This window comes from Heptranchias perlo, unplaced genomic scaffold, assembly GCF_035084215.1.
Source record: "Heptranchias perlo isolate sHepPer1 unplaced genomic scaffold, sHepPer1.hap1 HAP1_SCAFFOLD_148, whole genome shotgun sequence".
Taxonomy (NCBI): domain Eukaryota; kingdom Metazoa; phylum Chordata; class Chondrichthyes; order Hexanchiformes; family Hexanchidae; genus Heptranchias; species Heptranchias perlo.
Window position 1 is genome coordinate 512,549 of NW_027138733.1, and position 27,326 is coordinate 539,874.

The 27,326-nt window shown below is 54.3% G+C and overlaps 1 protein-coding gene across 4 annotated transcripts in view; it reads left to right on the plus strand.

Moving 5' to 3' along the window:
• The window catches only part of LOC137309129 (netrin-G1-like), a 68,187-nt gene extending 42,396 nt beyond the window's left edge, over positions 1-25,791 (plus strand). The window contains exons 3-8 of one of the 4 annotated variants that reach the window (XM_067977422.1): positions 4,521-5,164; positions 8,119-8,291; positions 12,916-12,942; positions 20,388-20,555; positions 22,781-22,915; positions 24,263-24,492. In XM_067977422.1, coding sequence (XP_067833523.1) covers positions 4,521-5,164; positions 8,119-8,291; positions 12,916-12,942; positions 20,388-20,555; positions 22,781-22,915; positions 24,263-24,492 — 1,377 coding nt within the window. Of the gene's footprint in view, positions 1-4,520; positions 5,165-8,118; positions 8,292-12,915; positions 12,943-20,387; positions 20,556-22,780; positions 22,916-24,262; positions 24,493-25,664 lie in introns of those variants that run through there. The other 3 variants (XM_067977421.1, XM_067977419.1, XM_067977420.1) reach the window with 3 other exon arrangements.
• Positions 25,792-27,326: the final 1,535 nt, after the last annotated feature.

Genomic DNA, 27,326 nt, shown 5'->3' on the forward strand with positions numbered 1-27,326 from the left:
TTCTGTCTGTTAACCAATTCTCAATCAATGCCAATAAATTACCCTCAATTCCATGTGCTCTAACTTTGTTCACCAACCTCCTGTGTGGGACCTTCTCAAAAACCTTCTGAAAATCCAAATACACCACATCCACTGGTTCCCCCTTATCTATTCTACTAGTTACATCCTCAAAGAACTCCAATAGGTTTGTCAAACATTATTTCCCTTTCGGCCTTTCATAAATCCATGTTGACTCTGCCAAATCCTATTATTATTTTCTCAGTGTCCTGTTATCACATCCTTTATAATAGATTCTAGCATTTTCCCGACGACTGTTGTCAGGCTAACAGGTCTGTAGTTCCCTGTTTTCTCTCTCCCTCCTTTCTTAAATAGTGGGGTTACATTTGCCACCCTCCAATCTGCAGGAACCGTTCCAGAATCTATCGAATTTTGGAAGATGACAACCAATGCATCCACTATCTCTGTCGCCACCTCTTTCAAAACCCTGGGATGGAGATCATCAGGTCCTTGGGATTTATCGACTTTCAGTCCCATTAATTTCTCTAATACTATTTTTTTACTAATACTAATTTCTTTCAGTTCCTCATTCTCACCAGACCCTTGGATCTCCAGTATTTCTGGGAGGTTTTTTATGTCTTCTTCCATGAAGAGACACAAAGTATTTGTTTAATTTCTCTGCCATTTCCTTTTTCCCCGTTATAAATTCTCCCCTCTCTGTGTGTAGGGGACCCACATTTGCCTTTGCCAGTCTTTTCCTTTCCACATACCTAAAGAAGCTTTTACAGTCCGTTCGTATATTTCTCGCTAGTTTACTCTCATATTCTATTTTCCCTCTTTATCAATTTCTTGGTCCTCCTTTGCTGAATTCTAAAATGCTCCCAATCCTCAGGCTTACTGCTTTTTCTGGCGTCTTTCTCTGCCTCTTCCTTTGATTTAATACTATCTTTAATTTCTCTTGTTAATCTCTATTATCCAGCTTTAGTCAGTGCCTTTAGAAAGATGCTGTGAGAATTGTAGATTCATTAATCTCGATTCTCTCTGTATACGGCCCCCTCTCCATCTTTCTCACACATTAGTTTTATTGATTGCTGCAACAGCCACTTTCTGAAGATTGCGGTCTAACAGGCGAGCTGTGTGATCATTTGGAAAAGGATGTTGGTCTGATTCTGTGTTGCCGATGTTGGGGAGAGTATCAGTGTGTCCCATCCACAGGATGCACTGCAGCAACTCGCCAAGGCTTCTTCGACAGCACCTCCCAAACCCACCACCTCCACCACCGAGAAGGACAAGGGCAGCAGGTGCATGGGAACACCGTCACCTCCAAGTTCCCCTCCGAGTCACACACCATCCCGACTTATAATCAGAGAATTGTAGAATCTTACAGCACAGGAGGCCATTCAGCCCATCATGCCTGTGCCAGCTCTTTGAAAGAGCTATCCAATTAGTCCCACTCCCCCGCTCTTTCCCCATAGTTCTGCAGATTTTTCCTTTTCAAGTATTTATCCAATTCCCTTTTGAAAGTTATTATTGAATCTGCTTCCACCGCCCTTTCAGGCAGCGCATTCCAGATCAGAACAACTCGCTGCGAAAAAAATTCTCCACATCTCTCCTCTGGTTTTTTGGCCAATTACCTTAAATCTGTGTCCTCTGGTTACCGACCCTCCTGCCAGTGGAAACAGTTTCTCCTTATTTACTCCATCAAAACCCTTCATAATTTTGAACACCTCTATTAAATCTCCCCTCAACCTTCTCTACTCTGAGGAGAACAACCCCAGCTTCTCCAGTCTCTCCACATAACTGAAGTCCCTCATCCCTGGTCCCATTCTGGTAAATCTCCTCTGCACCCTCTCCGAGGCCTCGTCTGTCCTTCACCCGACTGTCGGAATCATCAGAGAATCTGGGAACATTGTGATGGGAGAATACGACCCACATAAAAGCTGATGTGTGACCTCTGATTGTCTGCGGGCCGTCGACTCATTCCCGAAACGCACCTTGTGTGAAATATGTGGAGCTGCCGCTGTCTCTGTCGCTGCTTCACTGCGGAAGGACCCTGACCTGAAGTGAGCCCGAGGGAGCCCTGCCATCTCCGACTGCTTCCTCGCAAACCAGCCGCAGATAAAGCATCATTAGGACCACAGGCTGGGCTGTGGTCTGAGACCCAGAGCCCAGGATTATGGCCTGGTCGGAAATAAGGGATTGTTTTAACAACGGACTGTAAAAAGACAACTGCCCCTCGATCATTCCGCCCGGAAAACTCTCCTCCTTTCTCTCTCTCTCTCCTTTTGGGCAATAAATGCCGGCCTCACCAGCGACGCCCACATCCCGAGAATTAATAAACACAAATGATTCTTTCAGAACAACATTCCTGAGAAATTGGCTGATGATAAATTCTGTGATCCAGATATTCCTAATTCTGATACAACAAATTGCACAGTGACAGGGAATCTCTCCCGGTGACGGGGAATCACTCCCGGTGACGGGGAATCACTCCCGGTGACGGGGAATCACCCCCGGTGATGGGGAATCACTCCCAGTGACAGGGAATCACCCCCGGTGACGGGGAATCACCCCCGGTGATGGGGAATCTCTCCCAGTGACGGGGAATCACCCCCGGTGACGGGGAATCACCCCCGGTGACGGGGAATCACTCCCGGTGACGGGGAATCACCCCCGGTGACGGGGAATCACCCCCGGTGACGGGGAATCACCCCCGGTGACGGGGAATCACCGCCAGTGACAGGGAATCACTCCCGGTGATGGGGAATCACTCCCAGTGACAGGGAATCACTCCCAGTGACAGGGAATCACCCCCGGTGACTGGGAATCACTCCCGGTGACGGGGAATCACTCCCGATGACGGGGAATCACTCTCGGTGACGGGGAATCACTCCCGGTGACGGGGAATCACTCCCAGTGGACAGGGAATCACCCCCAGTGACGGGGAATCACCCCCAGTGACGGGGATCACTCCCAGAGACGGGGAATCACCCCCAGTGAGGATAAGGTGGGATCTTACAGTTGTGTTTCCAATTCCTGTGTAGTTTTACAATTCAGGTCTCTAAATATTTTAGTGGTGTGAAGCTATTTTTAGTTAGACAGAGCGAGCATCATTCCTCGACACTACAGCGATATAATTAACCAGCTGTCTAACCGTCCAGCACAGAGTGCAGTGAGATGGAGCGCATACAGTTTAATCAAAACTTATCCCTGAGAAAATCAGAGTGGATGGATATTCCTGGATTCCAAGACAGTGTCGAGGGAGCTTTACTCTGTATCTAACCCGTGCTGTACCTGCCCTGGGAGTGTTTGATGGGACAGTGTAGAGGGAGCTTTACTCTGTATCTAACCTGTCCTGTACCTGCCCTGGGAGTGTTTGATGGGACAGTGTAGAGGGAGCTTTACTCTGTATCTAACCCTGTACCTGCCCTTGTGTGAAATATGTGGAGCTGCCGCTGTCTCTGTCGCTGCTTCACTGCGGAAGGACCCTGACCTGAAGTGAGCCCGAGGGAGCCCTGCCATCTCCTACTGCTTCCTCGCAAACCAGCCGCAGATAAAGCATCATTAGGACCACAGGCTGGGCTGTGGTCTGACACCCAGAGCCCAGGATTATGGCCTGATCGGAAATAAGGGATTGTTTTAACAACGGACTGTAAAAAGACAACTGCCCCTCAATCATTCCGCCCGGAAAACTCTCCTCCTTTCTCTCTCTCTCCTTTTGGGCAATAAATGCCGGCCTCGCCAGCGACGCCCACATCCCGAGAATTAATAAACACAAATGATTCTTTCAGAACAACATTCCTGAGAAATTGGCTGATGATAAATTCTGTGATCCAGATATTCCTAATTCTGATACAACAAACTGCAGAGTGACGGGGGATCACTCCCGGTGACGGGGAATCACCCCCGGTGACGGGGATTCACCCCCGGTGACGGGGAATCACCCCCGGTGACGGGGATTCACCCCCAGTGACGGGGAATCACTCCCAGTGACGGGGCATCACCCCCAGTGAGGATAAGGTGGGATCTTATAGTTGTGTTTCCAATTCCTGTGCAGTTTTACAATTCAGGTCTCTAAATATTTTAGTGGTGTGAAGCTATTTTTAGTTCGACAGAGCGAGAATCATTCCTCGACACTACAGCGATATAATTAACCAGCTGTCTAACCGTCCAGCACAGAGTGCAGTGAGATGGAGCGCGTACAGTTTAATCAAAACTTATCCCTGAGAAAATTAGAATGGATCGATATTCCTGGATTCCAAGACAGTGTCGAGGGAGCTTTACTCTGTATCCAACCCGTGCTGTACCTGCCCTGGGAGTGTTTGATGGGACAGTGTAGAGGGAGCTTTACTCTGTATCTAACCCGTGCTGTACCTGCCCTGGGAGTGTTTGATGGGACAGTGTGGAGGGAGCTTTACTCTGTATCTAACCCGTGCTGTACCTGCCCTGGGAGTGTTTGATGGGACAGTGTCGATGGGGCCTAACTCTGTATCTAACCCGTGTTGCTCTGTGCCCAATTCCAGGAGAACCCCTACATGTGCAACAACGAGTGTGATGCTCGCACGCCCGAGCTCGCACACCCCCCCGAGCTGATGCTGGATCACGAGGGCAGGATCCCAAACACCTTTTGGCAAAGCGTCTCCTGGAGGAGTTTCCCCGAGCCCCTCCTGGTCAATATCACCCTGTCCTGGGGCAAGACCATCGAGCTGACCGAGGATATCGTCATCACCTTCGAGTCGGGCCGGCCGGAGCAGATGGTCCTGGAGAAATCTCTGGACCACGGCCGGACGTGGCAGCCCTACCAGTTCTACGCTGCCGACTGCCTCAACTCCTTCGGGATGGAGCGGAGAACGGTCCGGGATCTGAGCCCAGCCTCGGTGCTGGACATCATCTGCACGGAGGAGGACTCCAGGGGCTACGTGTGGAAGGTGGACAAGACGGTCCGCTTCGAGATCAGGGAGCGGTTCGCCCTGTTCGGGGGGCCCCTTCTCCGCAACATGGCCTCGCTCTACGGCCAGCTGGACACCACCAAGGACCTGAGGGACTTCTTCACCCTGACCGACCTGCGGGTCAGGCTGCTCCGGCCGGCCACCGGGGCCACCAGCGTCGACCAGCTCAACCTCTCCAAATACTTCTACGCCATCTCCAACGTGGAGATTCACGGACGGTGAGAGCTCCTCGTCACCTCTGCTCAGGGTCACTGATCCCACACTTCACATCCAGGGGGCGCTGTATCAGGGCAAACATCTGGGGGACGGTCTATCAGGGCAAACATCTGGGGGATAACATCAATTGACATCTGCAGGTCATTCTATCAGGGCTAACATCTGGAGGGAACTCTATCAACAACAACTTGCAATTATACAGCCCCTTTAACAGAGTAAAACGTCCCAAGGTGCTTCACAGGAGCGATTATCAAACAAAAATTTGATACCGAGCCACATGAGATATTAGGACAGGAGACTAAAAGCTTGTTCGAAGAGGTAGGTTTTAAGGAGCGTCTTAAAGGAGGAGAGAGAGGTGGAGAGGGGGAGAGGTTTAGGGAGGGAATTCCAGAGCTTCGCTCCCAGGCAGCTGAAGGCACGGCTGCCAATCGTGGAGCGATTAAAATTGGGGAGGCGCAAGAGGCCAGAATTGGAGAGATCTCGGAGGGTTGTAGGGCTGGAGGAGGTTACAGAGATAGGGAGGGGCGAGGCCAGGGAGGGATTTGAAAACAAGGATGAGAATTTTAAAATCGAGGCGTTGCCAATGTAGGTCAGCGAGCACGGGGGTGATGGGAGAACGGGACTTGGTGTGAGTTAGGATACGGGCAGCAGAGTTAGCCTCAGACTGTGGCCGGGGAGAGGGATGGAATCGGTGTCTGGGGAACGGAGTTTGAGGCGGGGACTGAAGACAATGGCTTCGGTCTTCCCAATATTTAGTTGGAGGAAATTTCTGCTCCTCCAGTACTGGCTGTTGGAAAAGCAGCGTGACAAATCAGAGAGAGTGGAGGGGTCGAGAGAGGTGGGGGTGAGGTGGAGCTGGGTGTCGTCAGTGTACATGTGGAACCTGACGTTGTGTTTTCAGATGATGTCAACGGGGGGCAGCCTGTAGATGAGAAATTCTACACTCAGCATCTGGGAGACTCACTCGAGCTTTTAGTCCAGGAGAATCTTCAGACACTAATTCGAGAACAGGAACAGGAAAATGTTTACGCTGAGGTTAATTTGCCTCCAAGGAACTGTCTGGGTTTCTGCTTAGTTCAGCAAAAAGTGCCGAGAACAGCAAATGTGCTGAATGTGTGAGGACCAATCTGCAGATTTTGAAGCTTCACCTTCCCAGTGAGTTAAACAGCGGCCCGATGCTGTTAGCACAGAATCCCCGAGACCAGCGATCTCACACTTTACAACACAGAAACCCTCACAACACACTGGGCCTTTCCACATCGTATTTACTAAAGGGAAATCTTCATCACACTCACTGTTAATGTCAGCGATGCGATTGTGTCCTTTAGAACATTAAAAAATATATTTCACAAGGAGGTGATCCCAGACCGACCTTCCCCAGAAACTGTAAACTCCCATCACAGCAACTAAACCCTCTTCAATGTGATAATGACCAAAGAATCTGTTTTATGATGTTGGTTGGTGGATAAACATTGGTCAGGACACCGGGGAGAACTCCCCCGCTCTTCTTTGAAATAATGGCTGTGGGATCTTTTACGGCCACCTGAGAGGGCAGACAGGGCCTCGGTTTAAAGTCTCATTCAAAAGACACCAACACCAATAGTGCAGCACTCCCTCAGTACTGACCCTCCGACAGTGCAGCACTCCCTCAGTACTGACCCTCCGACAGTGCAGCACTCCCTCAGTACTGACCCTCCGACAGTGCAGCACTCCCTCAGTACTGACCCTCCGACAGTGCAGCACTCCCTCAGTACTGACCCTCCGACAGTGCAGCACTCCCTCAGTACTGACCCTCCGACAGTGCAGCACTCCCTCAGTACTGACCCTCCGACAGTGTAGCACTCCCTCAGTACTGACCCTCCGACAGTGCAGCACTCCCTCAGTACTGACCATCCGACAGTGCAGCACTCCCTCAGTACTGACCCTCCGACAGTGCGGCACTCCCTCAATACTGACCCTCCGACAGTGCGGCACTCCCTCAGTACTGACCCTCCGACAGTGCAGCACATCCTCAGTACTGCCCCTCCGACAGTGCAGCTCTCCCTCAGTACTGACCCTCCGACAGTGCAGCACTCCCTCAGTACTGACCCTCCGACAGTGCAGCACTCCCTCAGTACTGACCCTCTGACAGTGCAGCACTCCCTCAGTACTGACCCTCCGACAGTGCAGCACTCCCTCAGTACTGACCCTCCGACAGTGCAGCACTCCCTCAGTACTGACCCTCCGACAGTGCAGCACTCCCTCAGTACTGACACCGGGGAGTGCCGGCCTGGATTATTTGCTCAAGTCTCTGGAGCGGGGCTTGAACTTATGACCTTCTGTCTCAGAGGCGAGATCTCAATATCTCATTGCTGTTTGTGGGATCTTGCTGTGCGTAAATTGGCTGCTGTGTTCCCCACATTACAACAGTGACTACATTTCAAATTTACTTCATTGGCTGTAAAGCACTTTGGGACGTCCTGAGGTGGTGAAAGGCGCTGTGGAAATGGGAGTTCTTTCTCTTTTTAGGGTTGACCCATGTTCCTGGTCTCTGCTGCTCCAGTCAGTGGGAATTGCCCATGAGTGGGAATTGCCCATGAGTGGGAATTGCCCCGTGCTGGGAATTGATATGCTGGGAATTGTCCTGTGCTGGGAATCGCCCCGTGCTGGGAATCGCTGTGTACTGGGTTTGTCGTCCTGTGCAGTTCGGGCCTGAGATCTTGTCACTGGGTCCAGTTTGGGGAAAGGGGAGACTGTGTGAGGGGATCACAGGCTGCCCATGTTCTGCAGGAAGGGGTTTGCATCAGTTTAAAATTCTGCAATGACCTTGAACTGGGATCCAGGACCTTCCTGTGATGGAGACACCAGGAACCTAAGCTGGTAAAGGGAGAGCTGAGCCCCGGAGCAGAGAGTCCGGTGTGTAACGGAGCTGCTCGGGGTCATTTTAAACCAGCTTGTCCCCTTGTTTTTTTGCCAGGTGTAAGTGCAATCTTCACGCCAACAACTGTGTCCTGGAGAAGGGGAAGCTGAGTTGCGAGTGTGAGCACAACACGACGGGGCCGGATTGCGGGAGATGCAAGAAAGGCTTTCAAGGCCGGCCGTGGAGAGCCGGCTCGTACCTCCCGATCCCCAAAGGGACGGCCAATATCTGTGAGTAACGAGGGCTTCTCCGGCCCCGCCTGATACCGGCGGCACCTTGGGTTTCGGTTCAGATTTCATTCTAATTCCAACTCCCGGCAATGCACCGATTCCAAAATAGAAGCAAATGGATGTTTGTGAATGAATTAATGTGTAAACAGAGACTCAGAGCGGGAGATTGGACAGAGACAGAGAACAGGAATAAGGACTGACTCCAGGGGGAGGGGACCACGAGGGGGAGGGGAAGGGGGTCAGGAGGGGGGCGAAGGGGTTCAGGAGGGGGGAGAAGGGGTTCAGGAGGGGGGAGAAGGGGTTCAGGAGGGGGGAGAAGGGGTTCAGGAGGGGGGAGAATGGGTTCAGGAGTGGGGAGAAGGGGTTCAGGAGGGGGGAGAATGGGTTCAGGAGTGGGGAGAAGGGGTTCAGGAGGGGGGAGAAGGGGTTCAGGAGGGGGAGAAGGGGTTCAGGAGGGGGGAGAAGGGGTTCAGGAGGGAGGAGAAGGGGTTCAGGAGGGGGGAGAAGGGGTTCAGGAGGGGGGAGAAGGGGTTCAGGAGGGGGGAGAAGGGGTTCAGGAGGGGGGAGAATGGGTTCAGGAGTGGGGAGAAGGGGTTCAGGAGGGGGGAGAAGGGGTTCAGGAGGGGGGAGAAGGGATTCAGGAGTGGGGAGAAGGGGTTCAGGAGAGGGGAGAAGGGGGTTCAGGAGTGGGGAGAAGGGGTTCAGGAGAGGGCAGAAGGGGTTCAGGAGAGGGGAGAAGGGGTTCAGGAGTGGGGAGAAGGGGTTCAGGAGAGGGGAGAAGGGGTTCAGGAGGGGGGAGAAGGGGTTCAGGAGGGAGGAGAATGGGCTCAGGAGGGGAGGAGAAGGTGTTCAGGAGAGGGGAGAAGGGGTTCAGGAGTGGGGAGAAGGGGTTCAGGAGTGGGGAGAAGGGGTTCAGGAGAGGGGAGAAGGGGTTCAGGAGGGGGGAGAAGGGGTTCAGGAGGGGGGAGAAGGGGTTCAGGAGTGGGGAGAAGGGGTTCAGGAGAGGGGAGAAGGGGTTCAGGAGGGGGAGAAGGGGTTCAGGAGAGGGGAGAAGGGGTTCAGGAGTGGGGAGAAGGGGTTCAGGAGAGGGGAGAAGGGGTTCAGGAGGGGGGAGAAGGGGTTCAGGAGGGAGGAGAATGGGCTCAGGAGGGGAGGAGAAGGGGTTCAGGAGAGGGGAGAAGGGGTTCAGGAGTGGGGAGAAGGGGTTCAGGAGTGGGGAGAAGGGGTTCAGAAGAGGGGAGAAGGGGTTCAGGAGGGGGGAGAAGGGGTTCAGGAGAGGGGAGAAGGGGTTCAGGAGTGGGGAGAAGGGGTTCAGGAGAGGGGAGAAGGGGTTCAGGAGGGAGGAGAAGGGGTTCAGGAGTGGGGAGAAGGGGTTCCGGAGGGGGGAGAAGGGGTTCAGGAGTGGGGAGAAGGGGTTCAGGAGTGGGGAGAAGGGGTTCAGGAGGGGGGAGAAGGGGGTTCAGGAGGGGGGAGAAGGGGTTCAGGAGAGGGGAGAAGGGGTTCAGGAGTGGGGAGAAGGGGTTCAGGAGAGGGGAGAAGGGGTTCAGGAGGGGGGAGAAGGGGTTCAGGAGTGGGGAGAAGGGGTTCAGGAGGGGGAGAAGGGGGTTCAGGAGGGGGAGAAGGGGTTCAGGAGAGGGGAGAAGGGGTTCAGGAGTGGGGAGAAGGGGTTCAGGAGAGGGGAGAAGGGGTTCAGGAGGGGGGAGAAGGGGTTCAGGAGGGAGGAGAATGGGCTCAGGAGGGGAGAAGAAGGGGTTCAGGAGAGGGGAGAAGGGGTTCAGGAGTGGGGAGAAGGGGTTCAGGAGTGGGGAGAAGGGGTTCAGGAGAGGGGAGAAGGGGTTCAGGAGGGGTGAGAAGGGGTTCAGGAGGGCGGAGAAGGGGTTCAGGAGGGAGGAGAATGGGCTCAGGAGGGGAGGAGAAGGGGTTCAGGAGAGGAGAGAAGGGGTTCAGGAGTGGGGAGAAGGGGTTCAGGAGAGGGGAGAAGGGGTTCAGGAGTGGGGAGAAGGAGTTCAGGAGAGGGAAGAAGGTGGTTCAGGACTGGGGAGAAGGGGTTCAGGAGAGGGGAGAAGGGGTTCAGGAGAGGGGAGAAGGGGTTCAGGAGGGGGGAGAAGGGGTTCAGGAGGGGGGAGAAGGGGTTCAGGAGGGGGGAGAAGGGGTTCAGGAGGGGGGAGAATGGGTTCAGGAGTGGGGAGAAGGGGTTCAGGAGGGGGGAGAAGGGGTTCAGGAGGGGGGAGAAGGGGTTCAGGAGTGGGGAGAAGGGGTTCAGGAGAGGGGAGAAGGGGGTTCAGGAGTGGGGAGAAGGGGTTCAGGAGAGGGCAGAAGGTGTTCAGGAGAGGGGAGAAGGGGTTCAGGAGTGGGGAGAAGGGGTTCAGGAGAGGGGAGAAGGGGTTCAGGAGGGGGGAGAAGGGGTTCAGGAGGGAGGAGAATGGGCTCAGGAGGGGAGGAGAAGGTGTTCAGGAGAGGGGAGAAGGGGTTCAGGAGTGGGGAGAAGGGGTTCAGGAGTGGGGAGAAGGGGTTCAGGAGAGGGGAGAAGGGGTTCAGGAGGGGGGAGAAGGGGTTCAGGAGGGGGGAGAAGGGGTTCAGGAGTGGGGAGAAGGGGTTCAGGAGAGGGGAGAAGGGGTTCAGGAGGGGGGAGAAGGGGTTCAGGAGAGGGGAGAAGGGGTTCAGGAGTGGGGAGAAGGGGTTCAGGAGAGGGGAGAAGGGGTTCAGGAGGGGGGAGAAGGGGTTCAGGAGGGAGGAGAATGGGCTCAGGAGGGGAGGAGAAGGGGTTCAGGAGAGGGGAGAAGGGGTTCAGGAGTGGGGAGAAGGGGTTCAGGAGTGGGGAGAAGGGGTTCAGGAGAGGGGAGAAGGGGTTCAGTAGGGGGGAGAAGGGGTTCAGGAGAGGGGAGAAGGGGTTCAGGAGTGGGGAGAAGGGGTTCAGGAGAGGGGAGAAGGGGTTCAGGAGGGAGGAGAAGGGGTTCAGGAGTGGGGAGAAGGGGTTCCGGAGGGGGGAGAAGGGGTTCAGGAGTGGGGAGAAGGGGTTCAGGAGTGGGGAGAAGGGGTTCAGGAGGGGGGAGAAGGGGGTTCAGGAGGGGGGAGAAGGGGTTCAGGAGAGGGGAGAAGGGGTTCAGGAGTGGGGTGAAGGGGTTCAGGAGAGGGGAGAAGGGATTCAGGAGGGGGGAGAAGGGGTTCAGGAGTGGGGAGAAGGGGTTCAGGAGGGGGAGAAGGGGGTTCAGGAGGGGGGAGAAGGGGTTCAGGAGAGGGGAGAAGGGGTTCAGGAGAGGGGAGAAGGGGTTCAGGAGGGGGGAGAAGGGGTTCAGGAGGGAGGAGAATGGGCTCAGGAGGGGAGAAGAAGGGGTTCAGGAGAGGGGAGAAGGGGTTCAGGAGTGGGGAGAAGGGGTTCAGGAGTGGGGAGAAGGGGTTCAGGAGAGTGGAGAAGGGGTTCAGGAGGGGTGAGAAGGGGTTCAGGAGGGCGGAGAAGGGGTTCAGGAGGGAGGAGAATGGGCTCAGGAGGGGAGGAGAAGGGGTTCAGGAGAGGGGAGAAGGGGTTCAGGAGTGGGGAGAAGGGGTTCAGGAGAGGGGAGAAGGGGTTCAGGAGAGGGGAGAAGGGGTTCAGGAGTGGGGAGAAGGGGTTCAGGAGAGGGGAGAAGGGGTTCCGGAGTGGGGAGAAGGGGTTCCGGAGTGGGGAGAAGGGGTTCCGGAGTGGGGAGAAGGGGTTCCGGAGTGGGGAGAAGGGGTTCCGGAGTGGGGAGAAGTGGTTCCGGAGGGAGGGAGAAGGGGTTCCGGAGGGGGGAGAACAGGTTCCGGAGGGGGGTGATGGTCGATCCCCGGGGTGTGAATTTCCCCCGTGGCCCCTTTTTCTGTCGATTCCCTGATTCCAGGAGCCGGTTGAACGGAGGCGGCGATGGCGGCCCTGCCTTCCCACAATGCAGGGCGGCGGAGAAAAGGCCCCATCGAGAGCCCGGGCCCCGCTGCACTCTGGGAGATTGAGTCCCCTGACCCCGTGACCCCGGGGGCCGGATGTTGGCCACTGGTTGTCACTGTCCGGATGGGGAGGGGCGGAGCTGTCTGACCCTCCTCAGGCGAAGCCTCCATTCCCTCAAGGTGGGGCTCACTCTGGAATTACCACCTCCTGTATTATCCCCAACCCTCAACCCCTTCCCCTCCCCAACCCCTCCCTCTCCCCCTCCCCAACCCTCCTCCCCCCCACCCCCAACCCCTCTCACTCCCCCTCTCCTTGCCCTCCTCCTTCACTCTCCCACCATTCCGCTCCCCTCCCCAAATGCTCCCCCTCCCCCCACCTCCCCAACCTACCACATCCCCCCTCCCCTTTCCCCATCTCCCTCCCCCGTCCAATCCACCTCCTCTCCCCTCCTCCCTGCTCTCCCCCCCACTCCACTCCCCACCATTTCGCCCCATCCTCTCCCCTCTCCCCCATCTCGCCCCATCCTCTCCCCTCTCCCCCTCCACTCCCTCCTCTCCCCTCCCCCTCCCCCTCCCCCTCCCTTCACTCTGAAGAAATCTCCTTTCACTGTAATGTGTTTACGTTGCGTTCTGACACATTGTTCCACTAAAATACTTTATAATCCGTGTTCGACACAAACACCTGAACTCAGGCCCTGATTTTTGTTTCCGTTTCCCTCTCCAGGCCTCCCGAACACCGTCACCAGTGACCGTAAGTAGGACCTACGCTCTCTGACCTGCGACCTGCTGACCCTGAGCCCATTTCTGTATCTGGAGCAAACGAACCGTCCCCTCGACCCCCCCTCATGTCTCACTGACCGTGGAACAGGTGTAAGTGTGAACAGGGACTGAGTGTGGAACAGGTGTAGGTGTGGAACAGGGACTGAGTGTGGAACAGGGACTGAGTGTGGAACAGGTGTAGGTGTGAACAGGGAGTGAGTGTGGAACAGGTGTCGGTGGGAACAGGGACTGAGTGTGGAACAGGTGTAGGTGTGAACAGGGAGTGAGTGTGGAACAGGTGTAGGTGAACAGGGACTGAGTGTGGAACAGGTGTAGGTGTGAACAGGGAGTGAGTGTGGAACAGGTGTAGGTGTGAACAGGGACTGAGTGTATTTGTGGAAAGCTGTCTGGTTCCTGATACCGAGATCAATCGGGACCTGTTGTAATCCCGATCTCCCAGATACAGAAATGGGAACTGGACGAGTGTCTCTCGGCCTCAATCTCTTCACCTTCGTTTCCCGTATTTTGCATGTACTCGGTCTCGTTTATTTAACCCTTCGCATGCTGTCCATGTCATTCCAAACCATCGGCGACATTGAGCACCCAAATCAACACCCATACTGACCGGGAGCAGAGTGTCCATAACTCCCCGGACTGACCGGGAGCAGAGTGTCCATAACTCCCCGTACTGACCGGGAGCAGAGTGTCCATAACTCCCCGTACTGAACGGGAGCAGAGTGTCCATAACTCCCCGTACTGACCGGGAGCAGAGTGTCCATAACTCCCCGTACTGACCGGGAGCAGAGTGTCCATAACTCCCCGTACTGACCGGGACAGAGTGTCCATAACTCCCCGTACTGACCGGGACAGAGTGTCCATAACTCCCCGTACTGACCGGGAGCAGATTGTCCATAACTCCCCGTACTGACCGGGACAGAGTGTCCATAACTCCCCGTACTGACCAGGAGCAGAGTGTCCATAACTCCCTGTACTGACCGGGAGCAGAGTGTCCATAACTCCCCGTACTGACCGGGACAGAGTGTCCATAACTCCCCGTACTGACCAGGAGCAGAGTGTCCATAACTCCCTGTACTGACCGGGAGCAGAGTGTCCATAACTCCCCGTACTGACCGGGAGCAGAGTGTCCATAACTCCCTGTACTGACCGGGAGCAGAGTGTCCATAACTCCCCGTACTGACCGGGAGCAGAGTGTCCATAACTCACCGTACTGACCAGGAGCAGAGTGTCCATAACTCCCCGTACTGACCGGGAGCAGAGTGTCCATAACTCCCCGTACTGACCGGGACAGAGTGTCCATAACTCCCCGTACTGACCGGAGCAGAGTGTCCATAAATCCCTGTACTGACCGGGAGCAGAGTGTACATAACTCCCCGTACTGACCGGGAGCAGAGTGTCCATAACTCCCCGTACTGACCGGGAGCAGAGTGTCCATAACTCCCCGTACTGACCGGGACAGAGTGTCCATAACTCCCCGTACTGACCGGGAGCAGAGTGTTCATAACTCCCCGTACTGACCAGGACAGAGTGTCCATAACTCCCCGTACTGACCGGGGACAGAGTGTCCATAACTCCCCGTACTGACCGGAGCAGAGTGTCCATAACTCCCCGTACTGACCGGGAGCAGAGTGTCCATAACTCCCCGTACTGACCGGGACAGAGTGTCCATAACTCCCCGTACTGACCGGGACAGAGTGTCCATAACTCCCCGTACTGACCGGGACAGAGTGTCCATAACTCCCCGTACTGACCGGGAGCAGAGTGTCCAGAACTCCCCGTACTGACCGGGAAAGAGTGTCCATAACTCCTCGTACTGACCGGGACAGAGTGTTCATAACTCCCCGTACTGACCGGGAGCAGAGTGTCCATAACTCCCCGTACTGACCGGGACAGAGTGTCCATAACTCCCCGTACTGACCGGGACAGAGTGTCCATAACTCGCCGTACTGACCGGGACAGAGTGTCCATAACTCCCCGTACTGACCGGGAGCAGAGTGTCCATAACTCCCCGTACTGACCGGGACAGAGTGTCCATAACTCCCCGTACTGACCGGGAGCAGAGTGTCCATAACTCCCCGTACTGACCGGGAGCAGAGTGTCCATAACTCCCCGTACTGACCGGGAGCAGAGTGTCCATAACTCCCCGTACTGACCGGGAGCAGAGTGTCCATAACTCCCCCTACTGACCGGGAGCAGTGTCCATAACTCCCCGTACTGACCGGGACAGAGTGTCCATAACTCCCCGTACTGACCGGGACAGAGTGTCCATAACTCCCCGTACTGACCGGGAGCAGAGTGTCCATAACTCCCCGTACTGACCGGGAGCAGAGTGTCCATAACTCCCCGTACTGACCGGGAGAGAGTGTCCATAACTCCCCGTACTGACCGGGAGCAGAGTGTCCATAACTCCCCGTACTGACCGGGAGCAGAGTGTCCATAACTCCCCGTACTGACCGGGACAGAGTGTCCATAACACCCCGTACTGACCGGGAGCAGAGTGTCCATAACTCCCCGTACTGACCGGGACAGAGTGTCCATAACACCCCGTACTGACCGGGAGCAGAGTGTCCATAACTCCCCGTACTGACCGGGAGCAGAGTGTCCATAACTCCCCGTACTGACCGGGAGCAGAGTGTCCATAACTCCCCGTACTGACCGGGAGCAGAGTGTCCATAACTCCCCGTACTGACCGGGAGCAGAGTGTCCATAACTCCCCGTACTGACCGGGACAGAGTGTCCATAACTCCCCGTACTGACCGGAGCAGAGTGTCCATAACTCCCCGTACTGACCGGAGCAGAGTGTCCATAACTCCCCGTACTGACCCCGGGACAGAGTGTCCATAACTCCCCGTACTGACCGGGACAGAGTGTCCATAACTCCCCGTACTGACCGGGACAGAGTGTCCATAACTCCCCGTACTGACCGGGACAGAGTGTCCATAACTCCCCGTACTGACCGGGACAGAGTGTCCATAACTCCTCGTACTGACCGGGAGCAGAGTGTCCATAACTCCCCGTACTGACCGGGACAGAGTGTCCATAACTCCTCGTACTGACCGGGAGCAGAGTGTCCATAACTCCCCGAACTGACCGGGACAGAGTGTCCATAACTCCCCGTACTGACCGGGACAGAGTGTCCATAACTCCCCGTACTGACCGGGACAGAGTGTCCATAACTCCCCGTACTGACCGGGACAGAGTGTCCATAACTCCCCGTACTGACCGGAAGCAGAGTGTCCATAACTCCCCGTACTGACCGGGAGCAGAGTGTCCATAACTCCCCGTACTGACCGGGACAGAGTGTCCATAACTCCCCGTACTGACCGGGAGCAGAGTGTCCATAACTCCCCGTACTGACCGGGGACAGAGTGTCCATAACTCCTCGTACTGACCGGGAGCAGAGTGTCCATAACTCCCCGTACTGACCCCGGGACAGAGTGTCCATAACTCCCCGTACTGACCGGGAGCAGAGTGTCCATAACTCCCCGTACTGACCGGGAGCAGAGTGTCCATAACTCCCCGTACTGACCGGGACAGAGTGTCCATAACTCCCCGTACTGACCGGGACAGAGTGTCCATAACTCCCCGTACTGACCGGGAGCAGAGTGTCCATAACTCCCCGTACTGACCGGGACAGAGTGTCCATAACTCCCCGTACTGACCGGGAGCAGAGTGTCCATAACTCCCCGTACTGACCAGAAGCAGAGTGTCCATAACTCCCCGTACTGACCGGGAGCAGAGTGTCCATAACTCCCCGTACTGACCGGGAGAGAGTGTCCATAACTCCCCGTACTGACCGGGAGCAGAGTGTCCATAACTCCCCGTACTGACCGGGAGCAGAGTGTCCAAAGCTCCCCGTACTGACCGGGACAGAGTGTCCATAACTCCCCGTACTGACCGGGACAGAGTGTCCATAACTCCCCGTACTGACTGGGACAGAGTGTCCATAACTCCCCGTACTGACCGGGGACAGAGTGTCCGTAACTCCCCGTACTGACCGGGAGCAGAGTGTCCATAACTCCCCGTACTGACCGGGAGAGAGTGTCCATAACTCCCCGTACTGACCGGGAGAGAGTGTCCATAACTCCCCGTACTGACCGGGAGCAGAGTGTCCATAACTCCCCGTACTGACCGGGAGAGAGTGTCCGTAACTCCCCGTACTGACCGGGAGAGAGTGTGAATTGAGGGTTGATCTGATCAAGGTGTTTAAAATGATTGAACGATTTGATAGGGTCGATAGAGAGAAACTAATTCCTCTGGTGGGAGAGTCCAGAACAAGGGGGAATAATCTTAAAATTGGAGCTCGGCCGTTCAGGGTTGATGTCAGGAAACATTTCTTCACACAAAGGGGAGTGGAAATCTGGAACTCTCTCCCCCAAAAGGCTGTGGATGCTGGGGGTCAATTAGAGCTTTCAAGACTGAGATCGATAGATTTTTGTTGGGTGAGGGTATCGAGGGATACGGAGCAAAGCAGGGTAAATGGGGTTGAGGTACAGATCAGCCATGATCTTATATGAACAGCAGAACAGGCTCAAGGGGCTGAATGGCCTCCTCCTGTTCCTGTGTAACAGGCTCGAGGGGCTGAATGGCCTCCTCCTGTTCCTGTGTAACAGGCTCGAGGGGCTGAATGGCCTCCTCCTGTTCCTGTGTAACAGGCTCGAGGGGCTGAATGGCCTCCTCCTGTTCCTGTGTAACAGGCTCGAGGGGCTGAATGGCCTCCTCCTGTTCCAATATCCTGTGGATAGTGAGGTTTCACTGCTGACATCATCTTTAAAAAAATCTATCAGCTGAAAAGTTACTTCTGGCAGGAAATCATTACAAACATCTGTCTGACCCCAGCAGATTGAAATCATTAGAAACATCTGTCTGACCCCAGCAGATTGAATTCATTAAAAACATCTGTCTGACCCCAGCAGATTGAAATCATTACAAACATCTGTCTGACCCCAGCAGATTGAAATCATTACAAACATCTGTCGACCCCAGCAGATTGAAATCATTACAAACATCTGTCTGACCCCAGCAGATTGAAATCATTACAAACATCTGTTTGACCCCAGCAGATTGAAATCATTACAAACATCTGTCTGATCCCAGTAGATTGAAATCATTACAAACATCTGCTGAACCCAGCAGATTGAAATCATTGCAAACATCTGTTGAACACAGCAGACTGAAATCATTACAATCATCTGTCTGACCCCAGCAGATTGAAATCATTACAACATCTGTCTGACACCAGCAGATTGAAATCATTACATCTGTCTGACCCCAGCAGATTGAAATCTGTGACAATTTTCAGAAATATTTGTTGGGTTTTGATGGAAGTGTCTGGTTGCTTGTCTCTCGGACCCACTTACTGTCCCGTGCAGTCTCGAGTCGATGTGTTTGTGCGCACAGTACAGATGTTCTGTTCAGACCGCGCGTTGTTCTCCATCTGGGATTATTCGTTGCTGATTTCTCCTGACGCAGCTCATCCAAAGCAAGGTCAGACACGGCCAAGTATCTCATCACTAGGGGTCACTAACACAAAGCAAGGTCAGACACGGCCAAGTATCTCATCACTAGGGGTCACTAACACAAAGCAAGGTCAGACACGGCCAAGTATCTCATCACTAGAGGTCACTAACACAAAGCAAGGTCAGACACGGCCAAGTATCTCATCACTAGAGATCAGTAACACAAAGCAAGGTCAGACACGGCCAAGTATCTCATCACTCGAGGTCACTAACACAAAGCAAGGTCAGACATGGCCAAGTATCTCATCACTCGAGGTCACTAACACAAAGCAAGGTCAGACATGGCCAAGTATCGCATCACTAGGGGTCACTAACACAAAGCAAGGTCAGACACGGCCAAGTATCTCATCACTCGAGGTCACTAACACAAAGCAAGGTCAGACATGGCCAAGTATCTCATCACTAGGGGTCACTAACACAAAGCAAGGTCAGACACGGCCAAGTATCTCATCACGAGAGGTTACTAACACAAAGCAAGGTCAGACACGGCCAAGTATCTCATCACTAGGGGTCACTAACACAAAGCAAGGTCAGACACGGCCAAGTATCTCATCACTAGAGATCAGTAACACAAAGCAAGGTCAGACACGGCCAAGTATCTCATCACTAGGGGTCACTAACACAAAGCAAGGTCAGACACGGCCAAGTATCTCATCACTCGAGGTCACTAACACAAAGCAAGGTCAGACATGGCCAAGTATCTCATCACTAGGGGTCACTAACACAAAGCAAGGTCAGACACGGCCAAGTATCTCATCACGAGAGGTTACTAACACAAAGCAAGGTCAGACACTGCCAAGTATCTCATCACTAGGGGTCACTAACACAAAGCAAGGTCAGACACGGCCAAGTATCTCATCACTAGGGGTCACTAACACAAAGCAAGGTCAGACACGGCCAAGTATCTCATCACCAGAGGTCACTAACACAAAGCAAGGTCAGACACGGCCAAGTATCTCATCACTCGAGGTTACCAACACAAAGTAAGGGAGGAGCTCTCAAACAATGCTACTGGCTTACAGCAGAAAGATGGAGAAAGAAAGACTTGCATTTATATAGCGCCTTTCACAATCTCAAGACATCCCAATGTCCTTTACAGCCAAAGAAGTACTTTTGAAGTGTGGTCACTGTTGTAATGTAGGAAACGCGGCAGAAAATTTGCGCACAGCAAGATCCCACAAACAGCAATGAATAAAGAGCAGATAATTTATTTTAAATGACGTTGAGTTGAGGGATAAATATTGGCCAGGACAACGGGGAGAACCACCTTGCTCTTCGAAATACGTCCATGAGATCTTTTACATCCACCTGAGAGGGTAGACAGGGCCTCAGTTTAATGTTTCATTCGAAAGACAGGACTTCCGACAATGCAGCACTCCCTCAGTACTGACCCTCCGACAGTGCAGCACTCCCTCATACTGCCCCTCCGACAGGACAGCACTCCCTCAGTACTGACCCTCCGACAGGACAGCACTCCCTCAGTACTGACCCTCCGACAGTGCAGCACTCCCTCATACTGCCCCTCCGACAGGACAGCACTCCCTCAGTACAGCACTCCGAGTGTTGGCCTGGATTTTGGGCTCAAGTCTCTGGAGTGGGGCTTGAACCAATGACCTTCTGACTCCGTGGTGAGAGTGCTGCCCACTGAGCCACACCACCGGACTCTATAAACCCTGGAACGTTCCCATCCATCGCCATCTGCCTGATTCAATGTGACCGTATCGAGCCAGGAGTCTGATGTTCTCCCCTCACTGCTAAAAGTCTCAGTGTTTCCCCTCCCTCCCATTGCAGACATTTCCTCTCCGCCTCTCATTCCTGCAGCATGTGACCCACTCACAGTTTGCGACCCGTCTACGTCCTGTCTACGTCCCGTCTACACTTTCTGTCTTTTCCTTGCAAGACTGTGAATGTTTCGGCCACTCGAACCGGTGCAGTTACATCGAGCTGCTCACCACCACCATTTGCGTGAGCTGTAAGCACAACACGAGAGGCCGACACTGCCAGTTGTGCCGACTGGGCTATCACCGAAACCCGTCAGCAGAGCTGGACCATCACAACGTTTGCCTCGGTCAGTTCCTGTTACAATCTCCGCTCTCGCCTCCTTCCTTCACCCTTCAGATTTCAGCCCAAAACAAGATAAAGAAACAAAAAGGAACCTGCGATAGGGCTGAGCAAAAGGAATCAGCTCCCCTTTCCCCAGAGATCAGACCCGGTCCGACCTTTCCCCAGAGATCAGACCCGGTCCGACCTTTCCCCGGAGATCAGACCCGGTCCGACCTTTCCCCAGAGATCAGACCCGGTCCGACCTTTCCCCAGAGATCAGACCCGGTCCGACCTTTCCCCGGAGATCAGACCCGGTCCGACCTTTCCCCAGAGATCAGACCCGGTCCGACCTTTCCCCAGAGATCAGACCCGGTCCGACCTTTCCCCAGAGATCAGACCCGGTCCGACCTTTCCCCGGGGATCAGACCCGGTCCGACCTTTCCCCGGAGATCAGACCCGGTCCGACCTTTCCCCGGAGATCAGACCCGGTCCGACCTTTCCCCGGAGATCAGACCCGGTCCGACCTTTCCCCAGAGATCAGACCCGGTCCGACCTTTCCCCGGAGATCAGACCCGGTCCGACCTTTCCCCGGAGATCAGACCCGGTCCGACCTTTCCCCAGAGATCAGACCCGGTCCGACCTTTCCCCGGAGATCAGACCCGGTCCGACCTTTCCCCGGAGATCAGACCCGGTCCGACCTTTCCCCGGAGATCAGACCCGGTCCGACCTTTCCCCAGAGATCAGACCCGGTCCGACCTTTCCCCGGAGATCAGACCCGGTCCGACCTTTCCCCAGAGATCAGACCCGGTCCGACCTTTCCCCAGAGATCAGACCCGGTCCGACCTTTCCCCAGAGATCAGACCCGGTCCGACCTTTCCCCAGAGATCAGACCCGGTCCGACCTTTCCCCGGAGATCAGACCCGGTCCGACCTTTCCCCGGAGATCAGACCCGGTCCGACCTTTCCCCAGAGATCAGACCCGGTCCGACCTTTCCCCAGAGATCAGACCCGGTCCGACCTTTCCCCGGGGATCAGACCCGGTCCGACCTTTCCCCAGAGATCAGACCCGGTCCGACCTTTCCCCGGGGATCAGACCCGGTCCGACCTTTCCCCGGAGATCAGACCCGGTCCGACCTTTCCCTAGCGATGAGGCCTGGCCCTGAGGTAAATTGAAAGCCCTGTGTTGTGACGATATAATCATTGCTTCCCTGTCTCCATTGTTTTTCTGGAATTTGTATGTTGTTTGTACTCTCGGCAAACGAACATCCTTCATCGTAGCAGCATCACTCGCCTCTGCTCAATGTTACCCTCCCCCCATTGTCCAACATCAATGTTCTCTCTCCATTTCCTCATCTCCTTCCCATTCTCCACACATAGAATTACAGAGAATGTACAGCACAGAAACAGGCCATTCGGCCCAACTGGTCTATGTCGGTATTTATGCTCCACATGAGCCTCCTCCCTCCCTACTTCATCTCATCCTATCAGCATATCCTTCTATTCCTTTCTCCCTCATGTGTTTATCTTGCTTCCCCTTGATGCTATTCGCCTCAACTACTCCATGTGGGAGCGAGTTCCACATTCTCACCACTCTCTGGGTCAAGAAGTTTCTCCTGAATTCCCTATTGGATTTATTAATGACAGTCTTATATTCATGGCCTCTAGTTTTGGTCTCCCCCACAAGTGGAAACATCTTCTCTCCGTCTATCTTATCAAACCCTTTCATAATTTTGAAGACCTCTATCAGGTCACCCCTCAGTCTTCTCTTTTCTTGAGAAAAGAGCCCCAGCCTGTTCAATCTTTCCTGATATTTATAACCTCTCAGTTCTGGTATCACCCTGATGAATTTTTGCACCCTCTCCAGTGTCTCTCTATCCTTTTTATAATATGGAGACCAGAACTGTGCACAGTTCTCCAAGTGTGGTCTAACCAAGGTTCTGTACAAGTTTAACATAACCTCTCTGATTGTGAATTCTCTCCCTCTAATAATGAACCCCGGAGCTTGGTTTGCTTTTTATGGTCTTGTTAACCTGCGTTAATTGTGTGCAGTCGCCCCAAGGAGTGGAACACGGGCCGTGTCCAATCAGTGTGTGGACGATTGACGCTATTTGTAAACTGTTGGAGACTTGTTTCCCCCCAGAGTCGGCTCGTCCCCTGTCCTGGGCCCGAGTCATTTGTGTCCCTGAGGTTGTGTCGATGGGTTTTATTGGGAACAGCCATGTGCAGTGTGTGTGTTGTCTTGTTTCTGCAGACTGTCAGTGTCACCCCTATGGCTCACTCCATGATCGCTGTAATGAGACGGGATATTGTGACTGTAAGGAGGGGACAGCAGGGCCCAAGTGTGACAAGTGCCTGCCCGGATATTACTGGCACAGGGGCTGCCGAGGTAAGTAACCGTTCCAGCACCAGACCCTCCCTCACTCCGCCCGGCTCCTGTGTGTCAGGGTCAGCAGTGGATCCGAGAGCAGAGATACCAGGGGGGGAAACACAAAGGCTTTTAGACAAGGAGCCCTCCTGGGTTCCCCCATCACCCTGAGAAACAATTAGTGGCACAGCTCCTCGCAAAGGGAGGGACTGGAGTTCAGTGAGGAGCATTTTATAGAATCAGACAGCACACAAGGAGGCCATTCAGCCCATCCAGTCAGTGCTGGCTCTTTGAAAGAGCGATCCAATTAGTCTCACTCCCCTGCTCTTTCCCCATAGCCCTGCAAATTTTTCCTTTTCAAGTATTTATCCAGTTCCCTTTTGAAAGTTATTATTGAATCTGCTTCCAGATCAGAACAACTCGCTGTGTAAAAAAAATTCTCCTCATCTCCCCTCTGGTTCTTTTGCCAATTACCTTAAATCTGTGTCCTCTGGTTACCGACCCTCCTGCCAGTGGAAACAGTTTCTCCTTATTTACTCGATCAAAACCCTTCATAATTTTGAACACCTCTATTAAATCTCCCCTTAACCTTCTCTGTTCTGAGGAGAACAATCCCAGCTTCTCCAGTCTCTCCACATAACTGAAGTCCCTCATCCCTGGTATCATTCGGGTAAATCTCCTCTGCACCCTCTCCAAGGCCTTGACATCCTTCCTAAAGTGTGGTGCCCAGAATTGGACACAATAATTGGGCACAGAATTTAACCCTCAATCTCTCCTTCAGTATTTAACCATCGATTTCGTCCCATTCACCCATCAGCCCTGTGCTCACTGACCGACATTGGCTCCCGGTCCAGCAATGCCTCGATTTTAAGATTCACATCCTCACATTCAAATCCCTCCGTTGCCTCGCCCCTCCCTATCTCTGTAACCTCCTTCAGCCCTACACCCCTCCGAGATCTCTGTGCTCCCCCAATTCTGGCCTCTTGCACTTCCCCCATTTCCTTCGCCCCACCATTGGCGGCCGTGCCTTCAGCTGTCTGGACCCCAAACTCTGGAATTCCCTCCCTAAACCTCTCCGCCTCTCCCCTTCTCTCTCCTCCTTTAAGACGCTCCTTAAAATCCACCTCCTTGACCAAGCTTTTGGTCACCTGTCCTAATGTCGTCTCCTTATGTGGTTCAGTGTTAATTTTGGTCTGATTTACGCTCCTGTGAAGCACCTTGGGCCGTTTTACTACGTTAAAGGCGCTATATAAATGCAAGTAGATGTTGGTGTAAAAGTGAAACACTGGGAGCGGCGACAGTTCAAACAATCTCTGAGGTCAGGAGATTTTCAGTGACCTGACGTTTCTTTTCTCTGACCTCTTGCAGCCGGCGTGTGCGATAACTTGCTGACGCGGTGTCAGAACGGAGGAGTGTGCGAGGACAATGGGAGGTGTCGCTGTCCCGCTCCCTACACCGGGCTCCTGTGTGAGAAAGGCCAGTGTGGGAAGGAAGCAGGAGGGTGTGTCTCCCAATCCCCCCGGGACCCCACCTTACACCGGGTGCTGCTGTCACTGACTGCGCTGCTAACCACCGCTAACGGACGCCCGGCGCTCTGACCCGCTTCCAGCGCCACGGACGCTCACGGGAAGGTGCAAAGAGCGGAGGAGAATCCAGCGTTTACTACGTCCCCGTTAAACACGGTCCCCGCCCTCCGGCCCGGGAAAGGCAAACTGTAACCCAGGCCTGAGCCCACCCACCCACCCACCGAGCCCGACTGTATCTCCGAGCCCTGAAGGAATGGGCAGTCAGTGGGAACTGTACTTTCAGACCCCCCGCTGGAGGGAGGGAGGGAGGGAGGGAGCTGCTAATATTCATTCTCCAATCGCCAGCCTGGCCTCGGATGGCCAGCTTTGGGAAAGAAGAAAGAAAGAAAGACTTGCATTTATATAGCGCCTTTCACCACCTCAGGACGTCCCAAAGAGCTTTACAGACAATGAAGTACTTTTGAAGTGTCGTCACTGTTGGAATGTAGGAAACACGGCAGAAAATTTGTGGAGCTCAGAGGAGGCCGTTCCCCGCTCTGGTGCAGCCCTCGCTCGCTCGCCCCTCACTCACTCCCTCCCTCTCCCTCACTCCCTCCCTTCCTCACTCTCCCTCACACCCTCATTCACTCCTCACTCACTCTGTCCCTCCACTCACTCAATCCACACTCCCTCCCTCCCTCACTTCATTCATTCACTCCCTCAGTCACTCCACTCACTCATCAATTGCTTGCCCCTCACTCACTCACTCCCTCCATCCCTCTCACTCCTCACTCATTCACTCACTCCTCACTCTCCACACTCACTCCTTCACTCCCTCCCTCACTCTTTCCCTCACTCCTTCCCTCCCTCACTCCCTCCCTCACTCACTCAGTCACTCACTCATTCCTCACTCACTCACTCCCTCACTCACTGCGAGGGATTGCTGACGGTACATCGTGACCTGAGGAAATCTGTGGGCCGGCTTCGAGCGGCCTAGAACCTGGGCTTTAGTGACCGTTGTGTGTAATCCTGGAGCGCATCAGAGCGATGGGGGAATAATCCTGAGCAGTGAGTGGAGAGTGTTAGTGCGTTTATCGATTCTTTTGTATTAAGATGAAGTTATTTTCTTGCAATCCCACAATGTTCCATGTAGTTTTTGTATGAATCGCGGTTTGTGTTGATGAATATATCTCTCACTGTGTAATTCCCAGCGACAGGGGGAATGAGACGGTTTTATTTTATTTGTATGATTTTCCTGTGCACAGATTTCTCTGTAACTGCAACGTGCTGACATCAAAGAATCTGAGTTTACAGCTCTGGAAAGTGTCATAAGATCCAGGAAAGGATTTGATGCTTTACTCTGGACAACAATAAAAGCTGCTGCAGAAAGTGTCCTGGTCTCCTGATCTGGGTCCTGACTATGTGTCTGTGGGAATGGGTTCAGGGGGGAGGGGGAGGGGGGAGGGAGAGGGGTTGAGGGGCAGGGGAGTGGGTTGAGGGGAAGGGGAAGGGGTTAAGGGGGTTAGGAAGTTAGGAAGGGGGTTCGGGGGGGAGTGTCCCGGGTCGGTTCCGGACCTGGGTTCCCCGATTCCAGGAGCCTGTTGAACGGGAGCCATCGACAGATTGGGCCGTATTGCACTCTGGGAGATTGAGTGACCTGACCCCGTGACCCCAGACAGGCGGCGGAGGGGGAGGGGGACAGTGGCCAGGGAGGAGGGGAGGGGGTGGAATCAGCAGCATGGGAACGGAGTTTGTGGCGGGGATCGAAGACACCGGCTGAAATTTTAACTCCAAGCTGTGAAGTCGGCGGGGGGCGAATTCCCTGATTCCGGGTTTCCCGGACGTCCTTAGGATTTTGACGTCAGGACGTCTTTTAGGTTTTTTTGCGCCCAAAAGTTCGTCTGGATTGACAGGCTGGTCTCAGTCGGACGGGAGAAGAGCAAGGAAGATGATGTGAGGGGTGAGTGTTAGACGGAGGGCGGGAGGGAGGTATTGGGGCTGGAATTCACCGGGGGTGAAGGGTCGATAGTCATCAGGGGTCATCGGGGGTTGGCACCAGCGGGCAGGAGTAATCGCAGGGTACAGGGGTCATCATGGGAGGTGTCAGAGATTGTGGGGGATGTCGGAGATCGTGGTGAGGTCGGAGATCGTGGTGGGGTCCCAGATCATGGGGGGGGTCGCAGGTTGTGGGGGGTCGCAGGTCGTGGGGGGTCACAGGTCGTGGGGGGGTCAGAGATCGTGAGGGGTCAGAGATCGTGGTAGGGTTGGAAATCGTGGGTGGGGTCACAGATGGTGATGGGGTCGGAGATCGTTGTGGGGGGATCGGCGACCGTGGCGGGGGGGGGTCGGAGATCGTGGTGGGGTCGGAGATCGTGGGGGGGGGTCTGAGATTGTAGGGGCAGGTTGGAGATTGTGTGTCGGGGGGTCAGAGATCATGGGGTGGAGGGGTTGCCCCAGGGAAGCTTGTTGGGCCTGGGGGAAGCACTCCTGCTCCTCCGGGCCCACAAGCCGTGCGATAAAGGCACTCACCTGCTGTTTGGGGCCTTCTCACCTCCTCTCACGAGGCGTGAAGGAGAAGGCCCGGGAATCCAGACAAAGCAGCACTCCCTCCGCACTGCCCTGGAGTGGCAGCTTGGATCATGAGCTCAAACTCCCGAGCCCCAGCAAGTCACACAACTCTCTAGTCCCAGAATAGAACATGTTACCAACTGAGCTCTGCACCGGTCAGGCAGCATCTGAGGGGCAACGTTTTGGGTGGGATCCTGAGTCAGTTCTGCTGTTTATTGCCAGCAATTTGTTTTATTCAAAGTACAGATGCCATTTTGTCGAAATGTCTTTAATCTAAAAACGGAGAAACAGTGTACACACACTCACACTAAAGGAATTGAAGGTGAAATATTAGTGAGCATTCCTGGTTCCTTTCAGAG